Source organism: Ceratotherium simum, chromosome 3 (genome assembly GCF_057802395.1).
Source record: "Ceratotherium simum simum isolate JZ-2026a chromosome 3, ASM5780239v1, whole genome shotgun sequence".
In the NCBI taxonomy this organism is placed as follows: Eukaryota; Metazoa; Chordata; class Mammalia; order Perissodactyla; family Rhinocerotidae; genus Ceratotherium; species Ceratotherium simum.
In genome coordinates this window covers 32,833,093-32,858,873 of record NC_141902.1, presented here as the reverse complement: position 1 = coordinate 32,858,873, position 25,781 = coordinate 32,833,093, and the positions used below count along the sequence as shown (strand labels likewise).

The 25,781-nt window shown below is 34.7% G+C and overlaps 1 protein-coding gene across 2 annotated transcripts in view; it reads left to right on the top strand.

Moving 5' to 3' along the window:
- The window catches only part of AQR (aquarius intron-binding spliceosomal factor), a 100,641-nt gene that overhangs the window by 52,789 nt on the left and 22,071 nt on the right, over nt 1-25,781 (top strand). The window contains exons 17-27 of one of the 2 annotated variants that reach the window (XM_004421385.3): nt 1,831-2,009; nt 5,239-5,406; nt 6,801-6,970; nt 10,246-10,487; nt 12,210-12,356; nt 13,141-13,210; nt 14,424-14,534; nt 17,042-17,151; nt 19,707-19,842; nt 22,423-22,632; nt 24,758-24,895. In XM_004421385.3, the coding sequence (XP_004421442.1) occupies nt 1,831-2,009; nt 5,239-5,406; nt 6,801-6,970; nt 10,246-10,487; nt 12,210-12,356; nt 13,141-13,210; nt 14,424-14,534; nt 17,042-17,151; nt 19,707-19,842; nt 22,423-22,632; nt 24,758-24,895 (1,681 nt within the window). The remainder of the gene's footprint in view (nt 1-1,830; nt 2,010-5,238; nt 5,407-6,800; nt 6,971-10,245; nt 10,488-12,209; nt 12,357-13,140; nt 13,211-14,423; nt 14,535-17,041; nt 17,152-19,706; nt 19,843-22,422; nt 22,633-24,757; nt 24,896-25,781) is intronic. The other variant, XM_087424745.1, reaches the window with a different exon arrangement.

Sequence of the window (25,781 nt, the reverse complement as noted above, 5' to 3'; positions counted from 1 at the left end):
TATTTTTGACTTAATAATCAGTTGAGTCAGTAGGCAGGCTAGCACTGTGAAATTTGTATACCCACTGGCTGATCATTCCTGCCCACAGCTTTGCTGAAATTATTGCCCATTGTTTGGACCCCAGGGGACTGCTTGATCAGAAAGCTTACTTATAATTTCTGGTTACCTTGCATTTACATGCTCAGATTCTGGACCTAATTTTGGCCATTTTGCAAAGAGGAGATTTAACTAGCAGTTCATCAAATAGAATTCACTTATATTTTACTTAAATGCCAAATAAAGCAGTAATACTTATTGTTCTTATGGTCTATTAATAAGGAACCTTTTTTTTTTTACTTGCATTATTTTCTGCTAGGAGGAAGGAAATGTCACTTTTTGAAGTTAACTTGTGATAATAAATTTTTCTGAATTTTCATTCCTACTTGCCCATCAGTGAAAACTGTTAAAAATGATGAGATCTAAAAAGGGGCTGGGCTTCTTTCTGTTCTGTGTGTCCTGAAGGTAGAAAACTAACAGAGGCATTTTTACTCCTTACATAGTTCTAATGATCATGTTTTCAGGTTGCTGAAACTACTGAGTAGTGTAAGAAAGAATGTGCTTATGAGGAACAGAAATCTCTGTGTACTTTTTAATGCCTCATGTTGCAGGTAGATTTTATAAGGGGGGAGAAGAATTGGGGAGAGTAGACTAGTGGTTGCCTGGGGGTAGGAACAGGGATTGACTGCAGTTGGACGAGAGGGATCTTTTTTAAGTATGATGGAAATGTCCTAAAATTGGATTATGGTGATAGATGCACAGCTGTGTAAATTTACTAAAGATTATTGAATTGTACATTTACAATGAATGAATTTTATGATATGTGAACTATACTGTAGTAAAGTTGTAAAAAATGGGAGCGGTGATAGAAAGTTTCAGAAGGGGTTAGATACAAGGTAATAATGCCTTTTAGAAATTATCCCAGTACTAACCAAGTCATTGGATTGTAGAACTTTTATTTTTAATTAGTTTCACTCTTTGATGTTAGGAAGTTCTACAATTTTTTGTTAAGACACAAAAAAGGTTTTTGTAAAGCATTTACTTAGGATATAGTTTTTCTTTATCTTTGTGAGCATGTCATTTTTGGCAGTACTTTCCAATTTTGGAGTGTTGCTGCAGTTTTTATGTTACAGATTTCCCAAATACACTATTTAATGTAAAAACTAAAGCACTAGTTAGACTAATATATAGAAAGAAAGAATGAGTATTTGAATATTACTGGTTATTACAACTAGCTTGATTATTTTCCCCCCAATCCATGGTAGCATCTTTTAGATGATTTAAATATTATGCCCTAAAGAAGGCATTTGCATAGATGTTATCATTTGTTTGCTTGTTTTTAATTTTTTTAATTCTAGCTTATTCCAAAACATTTTTGAAACAGCTTATAAAAATACTTATAATACATAAGATAAAATATAAACAGTTGAGACTATCTTGATGAAGAGGGGGAAAGGATAAGAATATAAAATAGAACTAAAGGTGCTGGATTATTTTATTCTTTGACAAAATGGCTTAGCTGTTATGTACATGGAATTATCATTTTTTCCGTGGGTGTGAGGGATATTTCTCTGCTTCCCTTTCTTTTCTAGACCATGTTTGCCTGTTTCATCCTACCGTATATACTCCCTATATATTGGGACTTAGATTTTTTTAAAAGTTTAGAAATAAGAGTTACTAATGGTAGGGCTTCAGTACTAGCTAAATGTGTTCATACTTACAAGTTTTACTTATCCAAAAGTTGGGGAAAAGTTATTTTTTGTTTAAATAATCATCCAGTTTTTTGATTTTCAGGCAATCTGAGTATGGCGGGGTAGTATTTGGTGGTTGGGCACGAATGGCTCAGCCCATTGTGGCTTTCACTGTAGTGGAGGTTGCCAAACCCAACATAGGTGAAAACTGGCCAACCCGAGTTCGTGCGGATGTTACCATCAATCTGAATGTCAGAGATCACATCAAAGATGAATGGGAAGGTAATTTTGCATTTCAAAAAGTGGTTACCTTTTTAGTTTATAGACTTTCACTTAGAGCATTAGCAAAGCACTTTTACTGAATGTTACCCTTTTAAACTTTTATTAAATTTTATCTTTAAAATTTGATCTAAAGAATTGCAATTGTCTTTATAAATATTAGTAGTAAAAATACCAAGGATCATACAAGAATAACAAAATACCTTAATACTTTAATAAAAAGTATAAAATACCATGTATGTCAATAAAAAGTGTAAAATACCATGTATGTCAAAGTGTTTTGGAAATTGGTGGTTTGCAGAGCCAAGAGAAGAGCATTTTAAATCTTAAATTTAGTAAGATATTGTTTATGAATATGTAGGATCAACATAAAAAGAATAAAAATATTAGCGTTCACTAAAGAAAGGGAGAAACCCACATATAACTTGCACACATGCAGAGCAAGTAAGGGAAATTGATGTTTTTAGAAGATAAAAGCAGCCAAAGTGAAGAGAACAGGGATGTATACAATTTGTGGAAAATAAATATACAAAATCAAAATGAGACAAACTTAAAAGGAATTTTCAGGGAGCTAGTAAAACATTTCAGAAAGAAATAATAATACTTTATTTGTACCAAAGGGAGGAAGTCAGATAAAGAATCAGTGAAATCAAATGTTCTCAAGGATAAATAATAATTGCAGAGAAATTAAATGAGTTATTTTCCCTATTTATTAGGCAAGATTTTAGGGATGGGAGTTTTATGTCACAATTAATTTTATTTAGAAGCAGATATGTTCAAAATGACTAAGTCAAATAGAGTTAAAATATCAATAACACCTGTGCCAGAAATGGCACATGAACTGATTTTTAATTGACACTTTATATTTTTCTCCCAGCTGTCTGTGAGAGCTCTTGCTGCCCTGTTGTGAGAAATAGTAGCCAGTAGGTTTTATGTCCTTCCACCTTCTTGGCATGCCAGAAGGAAAGGGATAGTCTCTTACTGGATCAGTTTGCAGAAATTATTGCTCCCAGTATAGCTGTTTATAACCGTAGGGACTATATGATATATTTATCAAATAATTCTGAAGGAATCCAGCAGTGAAGCTGGCCAAATGTTTAACAAATGGCCACTGTAGTGGGTACAGTTTGTGATAGATTGTTTTTATGACTCTTGTATTCTTCAAAAGAGTTCCAGCCTGGTGCATTGCTATCTAGAATAATGTGTACTTTTATTATTGCTGAATCTCGAGAGAGATGTTCTGTTGCTGGAGAAGGTCTTATATTTATTACCCCTTGGAGTTTAAGGAGGTATTAAAGTAAACACTGTTCTACATAGTGCGTAATAAACTGAAATAACTTATTGGCTACCCCTAGAAGTAGTACTGGTTGGAAATAAAATATTAAAAAAAAAACCCTTTATAGAAATTTATAGATGACAGAGATGAGTCTGCATTATGGTGTTAAGAAAAAAAGGATATATTATTCAAACCCCTTTCCTCCATTACTTTGGAGACTGCGATCAGAAAGGCGTCAGTCTTTTTTTCTTTCTTTTTTTGCTTTCTTTCTTTTAAACGTGGGCCTCTGGTAGAATGAGAAATAGAATGGGTAAATTTTGATGGGCAAAATAGGGAACAATAGGGTATTGTGGGACAAGTGATTCATATTATGGGGTGTAGTGTGGAGAAAAGTGTTTTCTGGGAGGCCAGAGCTAAAATTCAGGCCCTGTATTGATCACAGATAGAGTAACCAAATAGAAAATGGAGGCAAAATTGAGAGGGAAGTTCTGTAAACAGTAATGACTATTGTCCTGTAAAAACAGAATAGTTTTAAAGAGTTTAAGCCAAATACTATAAAACGTTCTTCTTGTCCCTTCAAGAAGGTATGAAACTCAGGCCCTGTCTTCTCCATTACTCCATTTAAAATTAAGGAGACAGAATTAATGAAACTGATATGCTGGATTCCACGCCAGGAGAGAGTGAATGCAAATGGTTGAAAGGAGGAAAATGGTTGAGCTCATTGTAATATAGGGATTTTTAAGGTGGATCTAAGATGTCCCACAGTAAAATGGTCTGCTTTAGGAGGGAACTAGCAGTCATCCCTCAGTGACACCAAATAGTAACATTGGTAGGGAGTAAATTACTTCTCAGGGCCCTTCTTTGGCTCTAAGAGTTAGAAGTTTTAATGAGTTGTACAGTTCAGAAGCCACATAGGCAGTGCAACTCATATAGTAGAACAGTTCCCCCTTAGTTCTCTACTTCTGCTTCTTTGCATAGAATTTGTTAGGAAATAATTACAATAGTCGTTGTTATGAATCAGAATTATTATTTCTAGCTCACTCGAACCCCTCTCCATATTGAAATAAATCAGAATGATCCCAATACTATTAGCTACACACTCACATTGCTGATTTGATTCAGTTGTATATCTTGTTACCAAAGCTATAAACAAGCAGACTGTTTAAATTTGTGTTTATATCATACAATGACTAACAAAAATGAATCAGAAAAGAAATGAAGATTAAGTAGTTTAACATTACATTCTGTGTGGTCTAATTTTATGTCCGTTGTCATCCAGTGTCTCTACTTTTAATAGAGCTGGGAATCCAGTTGACTCCATTAGTTAGTCTAAAGACTGAGAAGCTATGGACTCTGACACAAGTCTCCTATTTCTTGACATTCACTTATGAAGATTTTCAGTATTTGCCAACTGAAACTATATATTCAACCATCTTCTCAAGATGATACCTGTAAACAGTGCTTTTGTGCTTTGATGAATTATTCTTGAGTTGACCTCTTTTGGTGAAATACAATTAGGCTGTTGTTGGAATGACTCTGATGGATGATTTAAACTGATGTTAGAAACCTGCTAAATATGATATAGATGGATTATATGCCAACCATATTTTTGGTTACTTATTAAGAATGTTAAAAATAAGAATGATGACGAGCATCCAATTTTGGAGCTGTAGCATGACTTAGAGGACTTATTCAGTAATGTATTCATGGCATAAAAGTTTCTAATTTTAATATAGAGAGAAATTTTCATTTTAGTTATTGCTATCAAATATCAAGTATTAATGATTATAGGAAAACCTATAATTGTATTACAATGCAGGTATAACCACTGATCAGCTCTGATATTTTAAATGTTTTTTATATCTTTATTCCAAAGATAAGAGGATGAGAATTTGCCAACAAAAGACTGAAAACAATGATATTCTAATAAGTGAAAATGTCTTTATGTTTTACCAGGACTTCGTAAGCATGATGTATGCTTTTTAATTACCGTGCGTCCCACAAAACCTTATGGTACCAAGTTTGACCGGAGGAGACCTTTTATTGAACAGGTTGGCCTGGTTTATGTCAGAGGCTGTGAAATCCAGGGCATGCTGGATGATAAAGGGCGTGTCATTGAAGACGGTACGGTGATCTATATTTTTGAAACAGTATGTGTACATAATGATAAATTTCTTTGCCTTTTTCCCTTTTTGCATCTTAGCTAATATTTTTTAGTTGTTTTATGTACTACATAGACACAAAGGATTATATATAAAATACGTGTAGGGTACCCACTACCCAATTTTAGAAATAAATAATATTGTTTCTAAACTTCTATGTTAGATATTGGAAAGGATAGGATCTTTGGAAAGCACCTTTATTTAAAACTTTTCTTTTTATAATACTTGACTATATTGCTCTTAGAAACCTCTAAACACCCCTTATAGTTGTTCAATGATATGTTTGTCTAATTTTTCCTTCTTAAGTGTAACTGATTTGATTATTATAGCAGTGGTTCTCAATTGAGAACAGCACTACTCTGCATTTTGAAATATATATTGATATTTACATTGTCAAATGACTGGGGTAGGGGTAGAGGATGGTGAGCTATTGGCATTTGATGGATGGGAGCCAGGGATGCTAAACATCTAAACAAAACTGTCTTGTAGAAGGAGTTATCCTTCCTAAGATGCCAACATTACCCCATTTAGAAACATTGCCTTACAGGGTTAGTCAGCTCTTTCATTTCTTAGGCTTATCACTGATTGCTCTTTGAGATTCTTTCTTATGTTGTCCTGACTTTTTCAGTAATACTTACTCTTAAATTATAGCTACATCTATGTCCACTGCTTATTTTATAGTTTGTTTACTAAGCTTCTCTTAGAACTTGAATCAGCTCCTACTACCTTTGATTTCATGACCACACCATTGCTAAAGTGATGATAATTAGGCTACTCATCACTAGAGTAAAAGAAAATAGGAGAAGGGAATGGAGGATAGGTAGAATAAACATAAGGCCACGTAATGGGACCAGAGTTGAAAGTCTAAGACAAAAAGAAAGAAGAGATGCAAAGGGGCAAGAAAAAACCTCTGAGCTTTCAGCCATTAGTATATGAAATTTTCTTTCATACTAGTGATGTTAGGTGTGGAATGTAGAAGGACGAAAAGAGTGATTGGCTAAGTACTTACTATATGTAAGGCAGTAGTAGGAGCTGTGAGTGACACAGAAGTAAAGTTCTTTGACTTCTAAGGCTCCTGTTTTAGTTGAGGGCATATACAAATTATCACAATTCATGGCCTTGCATCATAGACATTACATGATTGTTCTGGGAAGAAATAGTAGGAATTTAGAGAAAGGAGAAAATATTTTCAGCTTGAAATTTGTAGTGGATGAGTGAAAGGCATTCTAGTTGGGGAAATGGCTGAAGTTAAGTCTGGACAATTTACTCATCATTTCTAGAAAAGGAATACTGCTAACTTACTTTGATATTTGAAAAGTATATATTTCATTTAATAAACTTTTTCAAAATGTCCAGGACCTGAACCCAGACCCAATCTTAGAGGAGAGTCAAGGACATTTAGAGTGTTTTTGGATCCAAACCAGTATCAACAAGATATGACCAACACTATACAAAATGGAGCAGAAGATGTATATGAAACTTTCAATATAATAATGAGGAGAAAACCAAAGGAAAATAACTTTAAGGTAATTTCTGGGCTATGTGACTAAAAGTACTATGTCATAATTTGAATAACTTTTAAAACATAAATACATATATACTAGGTAAGAAAATGATTTGTTAGGAAAATAATGATCACTGCTTTTATTTGGACTCTAAACAATTCTCTTAAGATCTTAACATATAGATTAAATATAAAAACTTACAGAAATTCATTTGCTAAATCTATTTTGTCTTTTGGTAAGTTTAGAAACTTAAAATATAAATTAATCCAGGTGTTATTTAAGGTCAGCTTCTTTCCTTCTTTTTGTACATTAGATACTCAGTTTATGCCCCAGTTTGAGCTGAAGAAAACTGCTTGTTTGTTTGTTTACTGGGATTTCTTTTTTAAATCAAAAGTGGGTGCACCTCCAAATCACTTTAAGAATACAGATGTGGAACCCCAGGGCTCTGAACTACTCTGTGATATAGTATATTTGTACTTTACTCATTAGTGGGAAAAGGGAGGTTTGGGGGCTAGAGAGGTTTACTTTTATAATAACTTTGTGGAGAGAAGGAGTTTTAGCAAAGGAAGATTTTTAAAAAATGTTATTGGAAACTATATTATAAAACATAAACATTGAGCAATTCTAGCATTTGTTAACACTAGCTTTTGCACAAGTGCCTTTTCTCTCTCCTCCAAAACACAGTGCTTCTTATACATTATCACATTATTACCTTTTTTAACCCATTGTTGTGATTAAAAAAATAAAACTTACATACAAAGGAATTTATTCCCTATCTCACTCTGTTCCTGAAGATAAAACAATGGAAGTACCCTTGATCTGTGTTTGTCTCACACTCCACATCCGATCCATCCATGTGATTAACTCGCCACCTCCACTGATGCCATGTCCAAGACACCTTCCATCTCTCACATACCTGTTTCCATTCTTGACTGCTCCTACGCTAACACTATTATCCATGTAGCGACTAAACCTAAATTATACCTTAGTACCCCTGTTCAATGATCTAGTGATTTCCATCACAGTAGAAAGTTGTTATCATAATCCAAGAGGGCCCTTCATTTTCTGTCCTCTGGCTACCTCTCCAACATCATTTTCTACCACTTTTCCCTTATTCACTCCATGCCACTCACACTGACCTTTTTGCTGTTTTTTAGTAATCCAAGCCTTTGCACATGCTGTTCCCTCTACCTATACAGTCTTCCTTCAGGTGCTTACAAGGTTTGTTCCCTCACTGTACATGGACAACTCTGTTTAAATGTCACCTCCTAGGAGAAGCCCTCTCTGGCAACCTTATCTAAAGTAGCGTTTCCCTTTCTCATCGTTCTTTATCAAGTTATCTTTATTTTTTTTTACACCCTATAATTATATATTTGTTATTTATCTGACTTGAGAATGACTTTATATTTGTTATTTCTCTGACATTAGGATGGGTAGAATCTCTGTTTTGTCTGTCTGTTTTGTTTCTCAGTAATGATTGAATTTCGGTCAGTTTACTAAAAATGAAAAAAAGTTCCTTTCTTATATTCATTCTTTTGACCATTTTACTTAATGCCTACTGTGTGTCTGATATTGTGCTAAGTCGTATGGAGCTAATAAAGCTAATAAAGACACAGCTTTACCTTTAGAGAGCTTAGAATACTAATAAGGGAAGTTAGAAATATAAACAACTACCGTGAAAGATGAGACGGCACCAAAAGCCATGAGAAGGATGCAGATAAGTGTCATGGAAGTTCAAAAGAGGCATTCAGGTTCTCATCCAAGAAAGAGGGGGAATGACTAACTTGCCTATGTTTAGGAAAGGAAGATTGCTCTTTTGGTATCTTTGGTATTTCATTATATACCTGGACAATAGCCCTCATTTATTTCCTTCTCTTCTCCTGTTCATACAGCCTGTCCTAATCTGGATACTCTACTTCTTGCCTGAATAGTTGCACTGAACAGCCTCCTCTGTCTCTACCCTCCTAGTCAGTCACCTGTTTTTCATACACTTCCACTGATAATTTCACTTTGCTTCTCAGAACATTTCTGTGACTTTCCGTTAATGAGGAAATAAATCAAAGCTTTTTCACAAATCGTGTACTTGAGCTAAATCGAAATGGCACTTTGTGAAACCTTTCCTAATGTCAGAAGTCTCCCCTACGTCCATCTCTCACCTGCCTTGAACTGTGTTCCTGTTGTATTTTGTAATATTCTTTATTGTTTGCCACATTCTGCTGCTTTGTATTGTTGGTAAAGACATATTTTATCTCCCTACTAGAATCATAATTACCTTAGAGTGAAGAGCCCTCATCTTTTTCGTCATCATGTGAACATGTTCAGTTATCTGTCCATCCATCCATTTACCCATCCCTGCTCTCATGGAAATTGCATTCTAATAGGGATTAGACAAGTGATAAACAAGTAACCCAGTACATGAAAAAGAGAATTTCAGGTAGTGATAAATGCAAGAAAATAAAACAAGTCACGGTAATAAGAGTGTGATTAACATACACTATCCTGTTATTTTGTTATCCTGTTGGATTGTATAGCGTTTATGATATAAAAATGGCTGCTTTGGTTATTTTATTCTTTGAAATTAATAACCTAGCCTTCTGATTTCCATATGTGGGATAGATCATTTTGTTGAAATAATTATTGGAAAGTCTAAGAATTTGCCTTGGCTTTTAGTAATTACTTTTGGCAATGTATGTATTATCTACTATAAAAACCTTTTATTGTAGTCCTGATTCTTTCATTCTGAAATTTTATGTGACGTTTCATTTTTATCATTGTTCACTTAATTTTTTATTTCGAACAGTGCTAATTTTAGTATTTCTAAATTGTGATGTGTTTCACAATTGAGGAATATTAATGTGCTTCTGGTTATGTATGAACTTAGCATTGAGGAACTATGCAATATAAAGAGGAGAAAACTCCAGTCGTTTCTGGGAGGAAGCATTTTCTTTAAGGGTTTATTCTGTAATTTTTTCTTGCTGTTGTGTAGACCTGATCGGATTTTCATCCTACCCAGCAGAAGTCAAGTGGTAAACTCATTTATGACTTTCTGTCTAAATGAACTCTTATCGGATAAACTGTTCTTGCTAAGTTTGGTCTTTTGTTTAACTCACTGTATGGTATCAGCTGAAAGTATAGCTGTTGATTCAGTCTAGCCAAGCACCTGTCAGCAGAAAATAGCTTCTTGCCCTGAAACACTCGGGAATTCTGGATTAGTGCAGCCGGCTCTGCATTCCATTGAAGTACAAATGTTTGAGATGTCTTCTTGACACAAACCTTTTTTGTCGTTTTACTGACAGGCTGTGCTGGAGACTATTCGGAACCTGATGAACACTGATTGTGTGGTACCTGACTGGCTGCATGACATCATTTTAGGTTATGGGGATCCAAGTAGTGCACATTATTCCAAAATGCCCAATCAGATTTCCACCCTTGATTTCAATGATACATTTCTCTCCATTGAGCATTTAAAAACCAGCTTTCCTGGTCATAATGTTAAAGTAACTGTGGATGACCCAGCTCTACAGATACCCCCTTTCAGGTAAAGTCAGAACTGGATATACTCCTTTCAAGCTTTCTGTAGTCAGTCTGAGTTAGGCCATTAGGACTATAGCTAAAATAAGTTTTGAGTATCATATCTGGATTTTGTTTGGGCAGTCTTTACCTTCACTGTATAATCACTGGGATAAATTTATTTTATTTGGCTCTAATTCTTTGCATAGTAGCTATTTTAAGACCACAATAAAAGTAGGCTCATGTTTTATAAGGGATCAGTAGATGCTTGTTATCTGAAGAGTACTATATAAATATATTTCTAGCATTTGACTGAAGAAATACATCTTTGCGTATTATGCATAGTCTGGTGTATTTCCTGATTAATACACTTAGCCATGTGATTTTGAACTTTCTTTTGTTTTTAGGAAAAAATTCCTTTTTCTTTTAATTTTGCTTGCTTTCACAAATTTTAAATATTCACAATATAGTTAGATTTAATGTTAAAGGAACTTCGGTTTTAAAATTTGAGTAGAAATAGCACACAGTACCTGAAGCACTGATTACCATTCCCTGAATTCCATCATATGGATTAATGGCAAAGCACTCAGTACACCTATGGGTGGTAGCAAAGGGCCAACTTTCTCGGATGGAAATTAGAACGTATAGCTTTTAATTGACTGTTAAATAAAAATATAATAATTCTACATGTGAAAAACATGTGTCCTTTATAACACTCAAACCTAGTCTTCCTGCATACTTTCCTAATCCTATTAAAGGCAAAAATATTTCTCTAGTCACCCCGTCTTGAAATCTTAGCATTATTTTTGAATCTTTTTACTCCTATAACTCCTGCTATGCCTTATAGACTCTGCCTTAAGGATACTTTTTTTTCATATGTCATTCCTGACTGCTGCCTCTCTAGGCCCTCAACACCTTCAGTCTTTATGGTGGCAGTGTCTTTCCTGCCTCTCTCTCCTTACTTAAACCCATTACATGCCTTACTGCAAGAGTCATTCTACTCCCTAGCTAAAAAGCTGATTTTTCCTGTTGTTTATCAAAATAAGGGCTGACCTCTTAACTTCTTGGTTCTTAGCAATTTTTTTGGTATTATTTATCCTTTCAGAAGGTGAAGAAAGATTAGAAAAAGTGTACATAGAGAATTAAATTTTTGGTTTAATTTTAGGATATTTATTGACTTCCCGAGCTGCCTATGAGGAGTTGCCTCCTGAGATATCCTGACCTCAGGCTAAGAACTTCTGCCTTAAACGCTTGATACTCCAAAGGTGTCATAACAAGGCTCCAGCCTTTCTCTCTAGCCTTATTTTCTCTATCGTATCCTACACTGCGCAAAAATGGCTACTTGTCCTTGAGCCTCTGCTGTTACTTCTTTCTTCCTAGAATGTCATCCCTCCCATGCTTGTATGTCTAAATTCTTTGAAACTCATGTTAGATGCCACCTCTCCCATGAAGCTTTTTCTGGTTAAATGAGGGACAATGTGTAACCCTTTACAGTGCATGTGATGTAGTATATAAATGTTTCTTCTTTGATTTGCCCTTAATCAGATGACTTTTTCTAATCCGAGCACCCTTAACACATATTTTAGTGCTTTTAAATCTCCTTTTTTCAAAATTCATATACAATTCATATCCTTTAGGCCATAAAGGTTTCTTACTCATCCGATTATCCTCTATACAGTGTCATGCAGCAGATAGGTGCTTGGTAAATTATTGTTCATTGTAAAAATGAATAAAGGTTTTGGTCCTCTAGGATCACTTTTCCAGTAAGAAGTGGAAAAGGGAAGAAAAGGAAGGATACAGATGGGGAAGATGAAGACACTGAAGAGGCAAAGACCTTAATTGTTGAACCTCATGTTATTCCTAATAGGGGTCCCTATCCTTACAACCAACCCAAACGGTAATTTTTCTATCTATGATAATTGTCATAATGAATAATAGTTTGCTATTTCAAATGGATTAGTAATATTTTTAAATTTTCTGATTCTTTAAAAATCCCAGGAAACTTCTTATTTCTGGACCCTCTTTCCTTCTACTCTGTCAGTCGGCTGAGTAGCTCAGACATTTTGGGCCATCCTGTAGTCGTATTTCAAAAAGAAATATTTTCAGGTACTATGAGAAATAAATATTAGAGGACTACCTTAATTTGAGCACAGGGTATGTACTTCATGACCATGTGTTATATATCGTAGTTACCCCGCTGCACGTGTGCCATGATTAATGATATCGCATTATATTTGGCATTAGACTGGGAACTAGAATTTTGACTCTTTAAATGAGGTCTGGGATGGACTAAGTGTATTGAAAAATAACTGTAATCTTCTCTTTCCACAAGATTCGTTCAGTTCTTATTGGTCTGTGGAGGGGCAGGGGTGAAGAGAGTTATTCAGAAGAGATTGGTTCAGTCATGTAAGATGTAAAAATTCTAGAGATCTGCTGTACAACGTTGTGCTTACACTTAACAATACTGTACTTCACATTTAAAATTTGTTGTGGGGGTATGTCTCATGTTATGTATTTTTTACCACATACACAGAAAGGGTCAGGGTGGTGGGAAGAAGTGATTGGGAGAACAGGAGGAAATACAAGCAGATTTTTAGACCTCTGGTCGTTGTTGTCTAAATTTTTACTAAATGTCATTCATCTGTATTTTTAACCAACTTTTTATCTACTCTTATTTGCAGTAATACAATTCAGTTCACTCATACACAGATAGAGGCCATCCGTGCTGGAATGCAGCCTGGGCTAACTATGGTAAGAGAATGAGTGTTATACGTGTTCTTACATGGACTCAGACGTGACATAAGCATCAGATTTTTAGAGTATGTTCCATTTGAAGTGCAAAAACCCAAATGAATTTAAGTGTTTTTAAGTAATTGTGGCATTTTATACGTATGGAGATCTTGCTACTCATTTCAGTGTCCATAACGAAAGTTTTATTAGAACAGAGCTATGCCCATTTGTTTATGTACTGCCTATGGCTGCTTATGTGCTACCACAGCAGAGTTTAAATACTTGCAACAGAGATTTTATGGGCCACAAAGCCTAAAATGTTTATTTCCTGGCTCTTTACAGAAGAAGTCTGCTGACCACTGACTTTTGTGTGTTTAATTTCCAAGTATTTGGAGATTTTCTTATTATCTTTCAGTTACTGGTCTAAGTCCCTTATGATCAGAGAACATACTTTATGTGATTTTCTGTTTTTTGTTTTTTTAATTTCTTAAAGTTTCTTTTATGGCCCAGGATATGATCTGTCTTGGTGAATATTCCATGAGCACTTGAAAAGAATATGTGTTCTGTTGTGTTAGGATGGAGTGTCCTATATGTGTCAATTAGGTCCTTTTGGTTGATGGTATTGTTCAGTACTTCTCTATCCCTGCCGATATTCCACCTGTTATTTCTGCCGATTACTGAGAGAGGAGTATTGAAGTTTCCAGCTATAATTATATATTTGTCTGTTTCTCCTTTCGGTTCTGTCAGTTTTTGCTTCATGTATTTTAAAACTTTATGGATATGTACGTATGGATGTGATGTGTCTAGGCTTAGATTTCTTTGGGATTATTCTTTTTGGGGTTTCCTGAGCTTCTTGAATCTGTAGATATATGTCTTTTGCTGTAGATATATGTCTTTTGCCAAATTTGGGAAATTTTTTGCCATTATTTCTTCAAATACTTTTTCTATTCTGTACACATTTTCCTTTCTTTCTAGGACTTCAATGATATGAATGTTAGACCTTTTAGTATTGCCTCATAGATTCATGGTCTCTGTTTATTTTTTTTTAATCTTTTTTTTTTCTGCTTGTTGTTCAGGTTGGGTGATTTCTATTGATCTGTAAGTTCGCTGACTCTATTCTGTTCATTCTGCTATTGAACTCATCCAGCGAATTTTTTAATTTATCTTTCAGTTTTAGAATTTCCATTGTCTATCAGTGTGATAGTAGTTTGCTATGTGTTCATCTCCTTGTTAGGTTGTGGGCCCACCAGGTACAGGAAAAACAGATGTGGCAGTCCAAATCATATCCAACATCTACCACAATTTCCCAGAGCAGAGGACTCTGATTGTTACTCACTCCAATCAGGTAAGAGTGTATGTGTGTGTATGTGTGTGTCTACACACGCATCTATGGAGTTAATGTAGGGGAAGGTAAAGAAGGAGCAGGGGTGCATGAAAGCACAATGGAGATTTCTGCTTATATGATAACCTGATGGTAGGTACAGAGGAAAGGCTGATGAGTATAGTGTTTGTTATTGAGTTACCCTTGGATTATCACTGGTCATGACCAGACTATATTGAGGAAAATATAAAAACAATCTTTTATTTCTAGTGGAGGGGATCAAAATGTGGAAAAGCCATGAAGAATATTTGGATATGTGGTCAAATATTTGGATTAAATTAAATTGGCTTTTTTCTCCCTATCTTCCATGCTAAGTTAGAGCTATTACTTTGAGCTTGAAAGCATTAACCCTTACTAGTAGCATTTTTCTGCTAGTAGAATGAATATTCCTAAAAGAATAAATCTAAATCATATTAGGACTAGAATGAATTTTAAATCTTTATGAAGTATACATACGAATATCTATATTATGTGGAAGGACTATTGTAAGTTGCAGGTCCAATGCAAAAAGGCGTTTGTAAACAGCTAAAACAACAAAAACCAACTCCTTTCTAGTGAATAATGGCTGAAAAATGATCTTTACATCTGTATGTATGCTGTGGTAGTTGTTTTGAAGCTGTCACTATCATAGAAATGAGGAAGAACCAGTAACATTTATCAGCTCTCCCGTAAAACATGACACACAGGTCTTAGAACATCTTGAAACATGTTATGAAACTTGCTTGTTAGTCTAAACCTCTGAACATACTTACTCTGAATACATATTAATAATGGTGACTTCAGTTGACCAGTTCTATAAAAGAATTGGTCTACAAAGAAGCGCTGGGTTTTTAGAATGCTAAATGTCAGTTAATTCTGTTATTCGTCAGCTTTTAATCTACAGGTTTTTAAAATTAATACTGTTCATTTCATTCACTTATCATGTTTTTATATCTTTGAAGTTTATAAGTAATCGTGGCATGTTGTACTAAAATTGTGCAGGGGAGAGGGTTGATTGAGACTTTATCTGATAAATTATATAAAGATGTTTTTTGATTCTATTTAATAAAATTTAGTCTGTAATAACTTCACCTATTTGCAGATTCTTAGAAGGAAAAAAGAATAATTCATTTGTTGTTGTTTTAACATAGTATTTTTTAGTAAGTTTTGTTATAACTTAATAATGACCTTCTATAGTAGCCTCTACTTATGATTGACTTGTATAGCACAATTATAGAGAGGGTTATTTTGCAAAAATAGCCAAAGACTTCATTGTTTGCTAAGGGCCTTTCTTGATCCTTTGATAATCAGATCATCCTCCTTGATGTTTGTCAAATTGTTGATTTTTCACAACTGTTTTGTGGCCAGATCTGATTTACATATATATAATTCAAGCAGTTCTCCAACATCAGTCTAATTCACAATGAAATCTTGCTGTTTTTCCTGAGATTGCAATGCGGAAGTATTTTCTGCCCTCTAAATCTATGCTTCCTGGATTTGGGTACTGAGTAATGCCGTGTGGTCTGATATATTGGGTCTCAGGTTTTAGATGGAGAATATCAAGAGTGTGGATAGTGGGGAATTTTTTCTGAAAATTTATGTCTTCAGTTTCTGAGCTCTAATTGCTAGAATTTTGATAGCAAAGGATTTCTATATTTACATTATATAACCTGAATGTTTATGAGACTGGAAGTTGACTTGATAGGCAGGGTTAGACTGATGAAAAATGGAGAGATGTTTGAGTGGGGCCTAATTTTTATATGATGTCTTTATTGCTGTATCTTTCCATACTATGAAACTTTTGCCTTTCTGCAAAACCTTGTAACTACAGATGTTGAGATAATAAATACTAGGGTTTGAGGAAACCTAGATATAAATGTTTCATAGGTAGAAAGGAGTGACTTCTAAATGGCTTTCATCAGAATAATTTGCAATAAATGAGTACTCTGCTCGTTGTTGTATAGAGATCTTGAGACTTTCAGCCTAAGATTTGAATGCACTTTACCTTTCCACTCCGTGGTCCTCTTGATGTATTCCACCTACACACTCACTGTCGAAGAGTCCTTTTCTAACCACAAAAGCTTTTCAGTTCCTGCAACTGATGGAAATTCTGTTGAGTGAAATGAAACTTGGTGTGGTTATTAATTATTTTAGTCATTGTTACTATTTGAGGGAAATAGAAACTGAGCCAAAGCTTTTTCTCTTTTGATAAATTAGAAGCAGAGATTTAATGAGTAGATGATTTTTTTGGTTTCCGGTTATTCATTTGGCCAAGTATACATAGGCAGCAATATCAGAAATCGATAAAAATACTATTTTGTTTAAATTATAAGTGGCCTAATGTAAGATGTTTTCTTCTGCGTTTCAATTTTGATTCTTATCTGACTGGACAGTGCTCATTCTTTTCTATCCTTCTGTTAGTTTTTGTTATTTTAAAGGAGCCTGCTGATTCTTTAAAACTCACCATCATCCTTTCTGTTTTATTCTCCAAGGCCCTGAACCAGTTGTTTGAGAAAATCATGGCTTTAGACATTGATGAACGCCACCTCCTGCGTCTTGGTCATGGAGAAGAAGAGCTGGAGACAGAGAAAGATTTCAGCAGGTGAGCAAATGAAGATGAGTTTTGACATGGTGTACAACAGAATTTTTAACTTTCTCCTCTTTTTCTTTACTAAAGAAACACCAAAAAAAGAGAGCACTGAAAAATCCAACTTAATTCTGAAAAGTTCTAGCATCACCTACTTAGACTATAGGTTGACCTAAAGTCATGATCTCTGGTCGTGACTCTGTCAGTTCCAATTCTGTGTGTTTATGTCATTTTATTCCTCAAGCATACAGTTATTTCAATGAAGACAGTTGTCTTATTCATCTTTTTAAAATTGCAGATTGCCATTTGGTTTCTAGGTATTGAGGTAATTTTTAATGTTGCCAAATCAAAATTGTACAACTTTACGTGATTTCTTTTCGAGTTTCATCCAGACGTTTAATTTGCATATATTTTAGGCATCAATTAAGAAGTTGATTCATTTAATGAAATGCAGTTGAAGATTAATGATAGTATAAGCTTTGCAGTTGTGTTATTTCAGGTACTTATTGACAGTTTAGCTGGACTTTTTGTTGAAATTGCATATTGTAAAGTGACCAAAATTTTACAAATCCAATTTCTTCTGCTGTTAGTATTTTGGTTTTTTCCTTCAAAGTTGCTTTATAGTAGCTCATTTCATTTATATTTAATTCCATTTTTAAAGCATAATTTCAGACAATAGGCATAATTAACAGCTGCACATATTTAATACAGCCTTTGGCTATTGAACATGACCTTTGACTAAATTGATCATAGAATCAATAGAGCTAAAAGAGTGTTAAGTTGTGTTGAATCTGTTTTGACTTCTTTTATTACAGAGCTCACCAAACATTTGTTAGCTTCTAAAAACGTCAGAGGGCAAAGAACAACACACGTTAAGTTATTTGAGGCTCTAGATTCTGAATTTTAGATCAGCCAGTGATACTTCCCTGAATTCTTCCCATGAGTATTTCCTGTCATTAAACCTAACTTACAGAAGTGGGCTAGACTGTAAAATCTAATAATCCAGAATTCAGTGAACATGTAGGTGCTGATGGAATGCTACCCACTGTCATTATAATTATATTGCAATAGAATATACAGTTTTTAAAGAATAATAAAATAGAACTGAAGTAGAATATTAAAAATTATTTCAGGTACTATCAAGTTTCTAGGGAAAGAAATACTTTTTGCTTTCTGATACAGAAACCAAGCCTCAGGTCTTGTTAGTAGTGTATGCTTGTTCAATTGGGCATATTCTTTCATTTTTCTCCTTTGTCATAATTAAAAAGAAAAATAGTGTATATTGTTTCACAATAAAAGTAATACCATTGTCTCTAAAGAAAATTTTTTAAATCTAGTGAGATATTAGAGAGGGAATGGTCATCCATAATTCCACTACTCCAAAACAAGTTTTTGTTAGTCTTTTTTCACCAATCAGCTGTAATCATGCTGTTATTTATAATTGTGTACATTGCTTTTTAAAATTAATTAATAGACCTTTTTTTGGAAAGATTTACTGAATAATTGAGCATATGTTACATAGAGTTCCATTGTATATTGCTTTTTAAATTTAATATTATATCACAGGAATTTTGGCATTTTATTAGAGACTTTATAAGCATCCTCAATTTTTTCTTATTACGAAAGTGTTCGTTGTAGAAAAAGTTTTAAACTATAGATAAGCAAACAGAAAAAAATGATTTACTGTAATGTTTATATCCTTCTAAGTTAGAAAATTCATAAAAACAATGACTGTGTCTTATGTCTCTTTTTTATTCTTGATCATTCTTTGCTGCCTCAAAGGTGAATCTGAACTATGCAGTATCCGGGAACATGACTTCTTCCCTTGTCGAGACTTTGAACATGAGAACAGAATGTTTACACTATTTTAATATTTTTTTAGTGTTAAAGGGTTGTAGGAGACACTTTGTTGTGGTGGAAAGAGTAGGTGTATAGACTTTGGGGTCCAATTCTGGTTTCACTACTTTATGTCTTAACTATATATCTTTGGGCCAGGTACTCTCCAAATTTCAGTTTTCTTACTCATTCAGCAAATGTTTATGAACTTACTAGGTTCAGGTGGCAAGCTACATGCTGGGGTGACAAAGAATGATCAAATACATTTTAAAATTACTTTTCAAAGCCTTTAGAACTAATCTTCTTTTATGATAACGTGAAACAGTGCTATTCAAAGCAGCCAGTCTGTAAACTGTCTGTTCTTGGTCTGTGATGAGACGAACTAGCACCAGCATGCACTGTTTCTTTCTTTGTGAGGGTCTTGCTATGGAAAAAAAAAAAAAATAGCTGAACTAAGTGGTGTATTTAGTGATATAGTTGATTTTCCTTCCTCATAGACCACTAACACATTTGCAGATCAGCACTGATTCGTAGGTTATGCTGTAAGTAGCTATAGTATAAAATAACCCAAGAACTACCACTTAGAGTTAAATAGAAACTATGTTTTCTACTGTTTTTTTTCTGTTTGGCAATTTGTAGTTTCTATTATGATTTTCTTGAATATTTTGCTGTCAGTTTCTTTGAAAGTCTCTTCGTTACATAATTTTGCCTTTTTGCTTAATTGAAATTTCTAGGTATGGAAGAGTTAATTATGTCCTGGCTCGAAGAATAGAACTTTTAGAAGAAGTCAAACGATTGCAAAAGAGTCTGGGGGTTCCAGGAGATGCTTCATATACTTGTGAAACTGCAGGCTATTTCTTCTTATATCAGGTAAGAGATTAGGGTTTTTAAGTCATACTTCGTTGTAATATGGTCTTCTGTTGGAAACTGGATTGGTTTTTGAGATCGTTCTTGAAAGCTTGTTTTTTTGTTGAGTAGGTTAAAACATATGCTCTTGTCAAGGCTATATTTGTGAACCTTAAATGTTTGTGGGTTTTTCCAGTTATCTTTAATTTTCTTTGCTAAATACAATAACTTTGCTTGATGACTCACTCAGTGAAAGGCCAATGTTGGTACTTTTTCTTCTTGTTTCTTTATTGCTATTGACAAAGTTTCTAGTCTCTCTCTTTTCTTTTTTTCATTACTACAGAAATATAACTAGCTACCCACTTGTAACAAAGTACAGTTATGTAACTTACTTTTACTATGCATAAGTAAGTTGTTATGCATATTAACAACTAATAAATAAAAACATATTCTTCTTTCAAATTATCAGAAACAAATTATGTTTTAGAATTAATTTCAAATTTAAAAATTCTTTCGACTTTATTTTAGAGATGTGCTTTTGCTTTTGTTAGGGCTAATTTTAGGGTTGTTTTTGAAAACCAGTGAGAAATAGAAAGCCAAAGAAAATGAATAAAAATAAACTTTTTTTTTTTTGCTGAGAAAGATTTGCCCTGAGCTAACATCCAGGCTGATCTTCCTCTATTTTGTGTGTGGGTTGCCGCCACAGCATGGTTGCTGATGAGTGGTGTAGGTCCATGCCCAGGAACTGAACCCGGGCTGCCAAAGTGACACACGCCAAACTTAATCACTAGGCCACGGGGCCAGCCCATTATAAAATAAACTTTAATAATCAATTGGTTTACTGGTAATTTTAAGTAGATTAAGGCATAATCAAATAATGAAGATTTTTATATAACTATTCTCTTTGTACTAATGCTATTTGTATATTTTAGGTAAAAGTCATAACATTGAAATTTAAAATGTATATGAAAGAATGGGTTTATGCTCATTGTAAGTAGGTACACAAACCAGTTGAGTCCATTCAAAATGAGCAGATTTCATGGTTTCTTGTGAAACAGGGAAGATAGGCATTATCTTGCAAAGTAGTCTGCATTAGACTGAGACTGTTTAGGACTTTGAATAATGGAGTAAAGATCATGCTTAAGTGCATATTTGGCACAAAATAAAAATCACTAGGCTCTCAGTGAAAACTACTTTTAAATATAGGAGAAATAGGGGCCGGCCCTGGGGCCTAGTGGTTAAGTTTGGTGCGCTCCACTTTGGCAGCCCTGGTTCGGTTCCTGGACGTGGACCTACACCACTCGTCAGCGGCCATGTTTTGGTGACGACCTACATGCGAAATAGAGGAAGATTGGCAGCAGGTGCTAGCTTAGGGCTAATCTTCCTCAAGCAAAAAGAAGAGGATTGGCAACACATGCCAGCTCAGGGTGAATCTTCCTCAGCAAAAAAAAAAAAAAAAAAAGGTAGGAGAAATAATCTATAAATTGTGAAGGTTTAAGTAATAATATTAATTTGGGCAATATAAACTTGAGACTTCACAGTGTCAATCAACAATTTTCAGCATATGAGTATCAGATTGGGAAAGCTGTTTATTTTTTTTTATTTTTTATTTTTTTAAAGATTTTATTTATTTATTTTTCCCCTCAAAGCCCCAGTAGATAGTTGTATGTCATAGCTGCACATCCTTCTAGTTGCTGTATGTGGGACTCGGCCTCAGGATGGACGGAGAAGTGGTGCCTCGGTGCGCGCCCGGGATCCGAACCCGGGCCACCAGCATCGGAGCGCGCGCACTTAACCACCAAGCCACGGGGCCAGCCCGGGAAAGCTGTTTAAAAAGGAAATTCTCAAGCTCTGTCCCCAGAGATTCTCTTTTAGTAGGGGATGGCATCCAGGAGTCTACGTTTTTATTTAGCTTCTCAGATATTCTGCCTAAGGACCACAATTTGAGAAACACTAAAGTTATAACAGAAAAAGATCTAGAAGAATTGAAAAAATTGAAATTAAGTAGGAACTGCATGGTAAAGGATAGTTAATATTATACCAGGATGTAATTGAACTATGTCACAGATGTCATAAAATGAGCTTTCAGTATATACTCAGCTTAACCAGAAGTTCTTTATAAATGTACTAAGAAGAATTGGAAAAATTATAAAGGTCTGGGAGAAGGGTTGACAAGTGCCAAATTGATTTAAAAGCTGCTGAAGCTGGACTTACCATATATGGAGGGAAACTCAGAATAATGAAAAAATAAGGAATTTCTTTGTCCAGAGAGGTTTTTTTTAAAGCATCATTAAAAAACTATCTTGAGTATACGTGGAGAATCTGAAATGTCTGAGATAAAGTCCCATGAGATGATCCTGAAGTTCTTTCCTGTTTTTACGTTTTTGATTAAAGAGCCTTTTTTCTACAATCTTAAAGGTTACTTTTATGCGAGAAGGATAATCTATCAGTGTCTTGGATAAGAAATAGTCCTATTGGGTCAAAGATTGCTTTTCTTTTCCTTTACCTAGCAGATCTTACTTTTACTAGATTTCTTTTTTATATTACCATTTAAAACATAGTAATTAGCTGCCAAATTTAACCGCAAGTTCCTTTTTCTTACAGGTAATGTCTCGTTGGGAAGAGTATATCAGCAAAGTGAAAAATAAAAGTAATACGTTGCCAGATGTTATGGAAGTCTCCACTTTCTTCCCTTTTCATGAATACTTTGCAAATGCCCCTCAACCCATTTTTAAAGGCCGATCTTATGAAGAAGACATGGAAATTGCTGAAGGATGTTTCAGGCACATTAAGAAAATCTTTACTCAGCTTGAGGTAAGGATCGTCAAGTTCTTTTAACTTTCCTTTAAAGGTTTTAAGTTTAGTTGTTTTTTTTTTTTTGGTAAATTAAGTAAATAGAATATTCAAGTCCAACAAGCCAGATTGTTATTTTTAAGTGAGATTATTGGAAACATTTATAGTTCTGGTTTAAGAACTAAGTAAAAATTAAGATATGAGTTGAATCCTCATTATTCTGGCTTTTCTGGTGTAAAAGTGTTAGTATTTAAGAAAGGGATGCTTCCATCAGGAGGTTCAACAATGGTTCTTTGGATTGGAATTTGAGCCTGCGACATGGCCATTCTAAGTTCTTCATGCCTCTTGACCAGTAGGCAAAAAGTGAGGTTGCTGGGTTAGGATGATTGATCATGATTATTAAAGTAAAATAAGAATCACCACTATACAAAGAGGACAGAGAAGAATATGTCTGGAACCCAGGGAGCCCCTGGGATACTTCCTTGTTTTCTCAAAAATTCCTTATGGAAAACATCATTGGAAGACTACAGCAATCCTATAAAGAGATCACATTCAGGCTCAGATTTTTCAGTAAGAAGTTTCAGGATTACTCCAGGTAAAAAGGGCAGAAACTTTGTCTCTTTTGTCTCTGTCATTTTTAGGTATAATTATATCCCTGCTTCCTAGAACAGTATCTGGCACATAGTCAATGTTCGGTAAATATTGATGCATGGTATGGGTAGGTGGATGGATAGATGTATGGATGGATGGATGGTAGATACAGAATAATAAATATATAGTATGATAAATCAAAATTATAAATCTGCAAAACAATATTACAGTACTTTTATGATTACATAAACAGAAAGTAAAAGGATAAAAACATATAATTTATAATAGTAGCTGTCTGGAGAGGGAGTAGGGAGAAGGGCATAAGGGGTACCTCACCTGTACCTGTAATGTTTTAATTATTTAAAAAACAAAACAAAAATGTTAAAAAGGTGTGAAGTAAGTATGACATAATGTTCAGGCTTGATAACATTTGATATTAGGTGCTCTGCTTTGTCGTCTTTGCTCTTCATGTCGTCCATCTATTGTCCATCCCCCTACTCTGCTCTGTGGGGGATCTTCTGCCGTGCTCCGGGGTGGGACTGATCCTTGGAGGTTTAATTTCCTAGCCTTCCATATCAGCTGACTTCTGGCTGGGTTTAGCCAGGAGAAATGTGGCAGAAATAGAGGAAAGAGAGAAACCAGGATGTTTCTCCACCAGCACTCTCTACTTTGGGTCTTATCTCTTCCATGGCTCACTTCTGCTGGCCTGGCCCACTGTGGTTCCAGCTTATTCTGGTACCCCAGTCCTGGGCTCTGATAACACTGTGTCCTCCCTTTATCCTTCCTAGCCTAGGAATAATTGTAACTTCCTGCTGTTGCTAATCTCTGGGTTACTCCGCCATTCCCTGGTTGGCTTTTCTGTTCCTCTGTCATCTGTGTAACCAGTCCCCTGCATTAAATTCCTTTTGTTATGAATACTTGAAATACTTGACATTTTCCTGGAGGGACCTTAAGTAATATAGGTGCATGGGGCCGGCCCTGTGGTGTAGCGGTTAAGTGCGCGCGCTCTGCTGCAGGCAGCCTGGGTTTGCATCCCAGGCATGCACCAAGGCACCGCTTGTCAGGCCATGCTGTGGCAGCATCCCATATAAAGTAGAGGAAGATGGGCACAGATGTTAGCCCAGGGCCAGTCTTCCTCAGCAAAAAAGAGGAGGATTGGCATGGATATTAGCTCAGGGTTGATCTTCCTCACAAAAAAATTTAAAAAAAAAGATTGTAGCGATATTCTTTAGAAAAAACAAAAAAGGAATATAGGTACAATGGCGATTGGTATTTTATTCAGTGTGCTTGTTGATATTGTAAATATTTTACCTTATACAAAAAACAGTTCAAATTGTAGTTTGAATGTCAGCTATTATTTGAACTCAGTTAGTAGCTAATTAGTAATGAGCAGAATTATGATTCTTTAGGCTTAGTTTATGATTTATTTATATTAATTTCTCAGGAATTAAGTCTGAGTAATTGGATTGTATGAGTGTATGCATAAACTATGTTTATTTTCCTAAAACAGTCTCTCACTGCTCCTCCCCCAACCCCCACCCCCTAACTCCCATAGGAATTCAGAGCCTCTGAACTGCTTCGAAGTGGACTGGACAGATCTAAATACCTTTTGGTGAAAGAAGCCAAAATCATTGCTATGACCTGTACTCATGCTGCCTTAAAACGACATGATTTAGTCAAGTTGGGTTTCAAGGTAAAGACTTATATTTTAGTTCTTTAATTCATCATCTATTCATCCGTTAGTTTTTTTTTCTTTTTTTTTTTTTAACCTAGGGTATTTATTTCCCTTGGAGATTGGCTCACCTCTTATTGAAATTTGCATTTATAATTACTTAAAAATGTCTTTCTTAAAAGTGATGATAACCTCCCATGTTTATATGATTAGTGAACTCTAAATCTATTTTTTTAAATCTAGTTATCAGTAATATGTCCATTAAGTAACATTATAACCATATGATTGTCCAACCAAATCCTAATACTTGTTAAGGTAGATTAATTTATTTTTGCTATGTTTAAAAATCTTCCAACAGAACTAAAAGCTATAAAAATAACATTTGACAATATTTTTCACCTATTAGACATCTATACACTTGAAATGTTCATGTTTTAAGCACACATCCACTCCCAGTTATTTGTTCATTCAGTAAATGAAAAGCCTTCCATATGAGGATATGGAATATTCCTATTTAGAGACTATTCCTATTCTCATATAAGATAAGATAATAAAATGGCTTCATCATAAGATAAAGACCCAAGAGCTAAAGGGCATGATAGCCTTTTAGCCTTTGACTCAGTTGAAGTTGGAATATAGTAATTGAGCAGTCAATTTGAATTTGCAGACTCTTTGTGATTTAGCTAGTGATACTGACCTAAACTTTGATTTCAGTGTAAATCATTTAACTTCCCTGCAACTGGTTTATCTGTTGTTTAAAATAGGATCCATGTACTGGTTCAGATTCGAAGTTAGCAAAGCTTTTGTTGTTGATGAAAGTAACTGACAATTTTTAAATGTTATGAGCTCACTGGAAGATAGATGCTAAATAAATTCAAGGTGATAGAATTGTTGTTATCTTGGATGA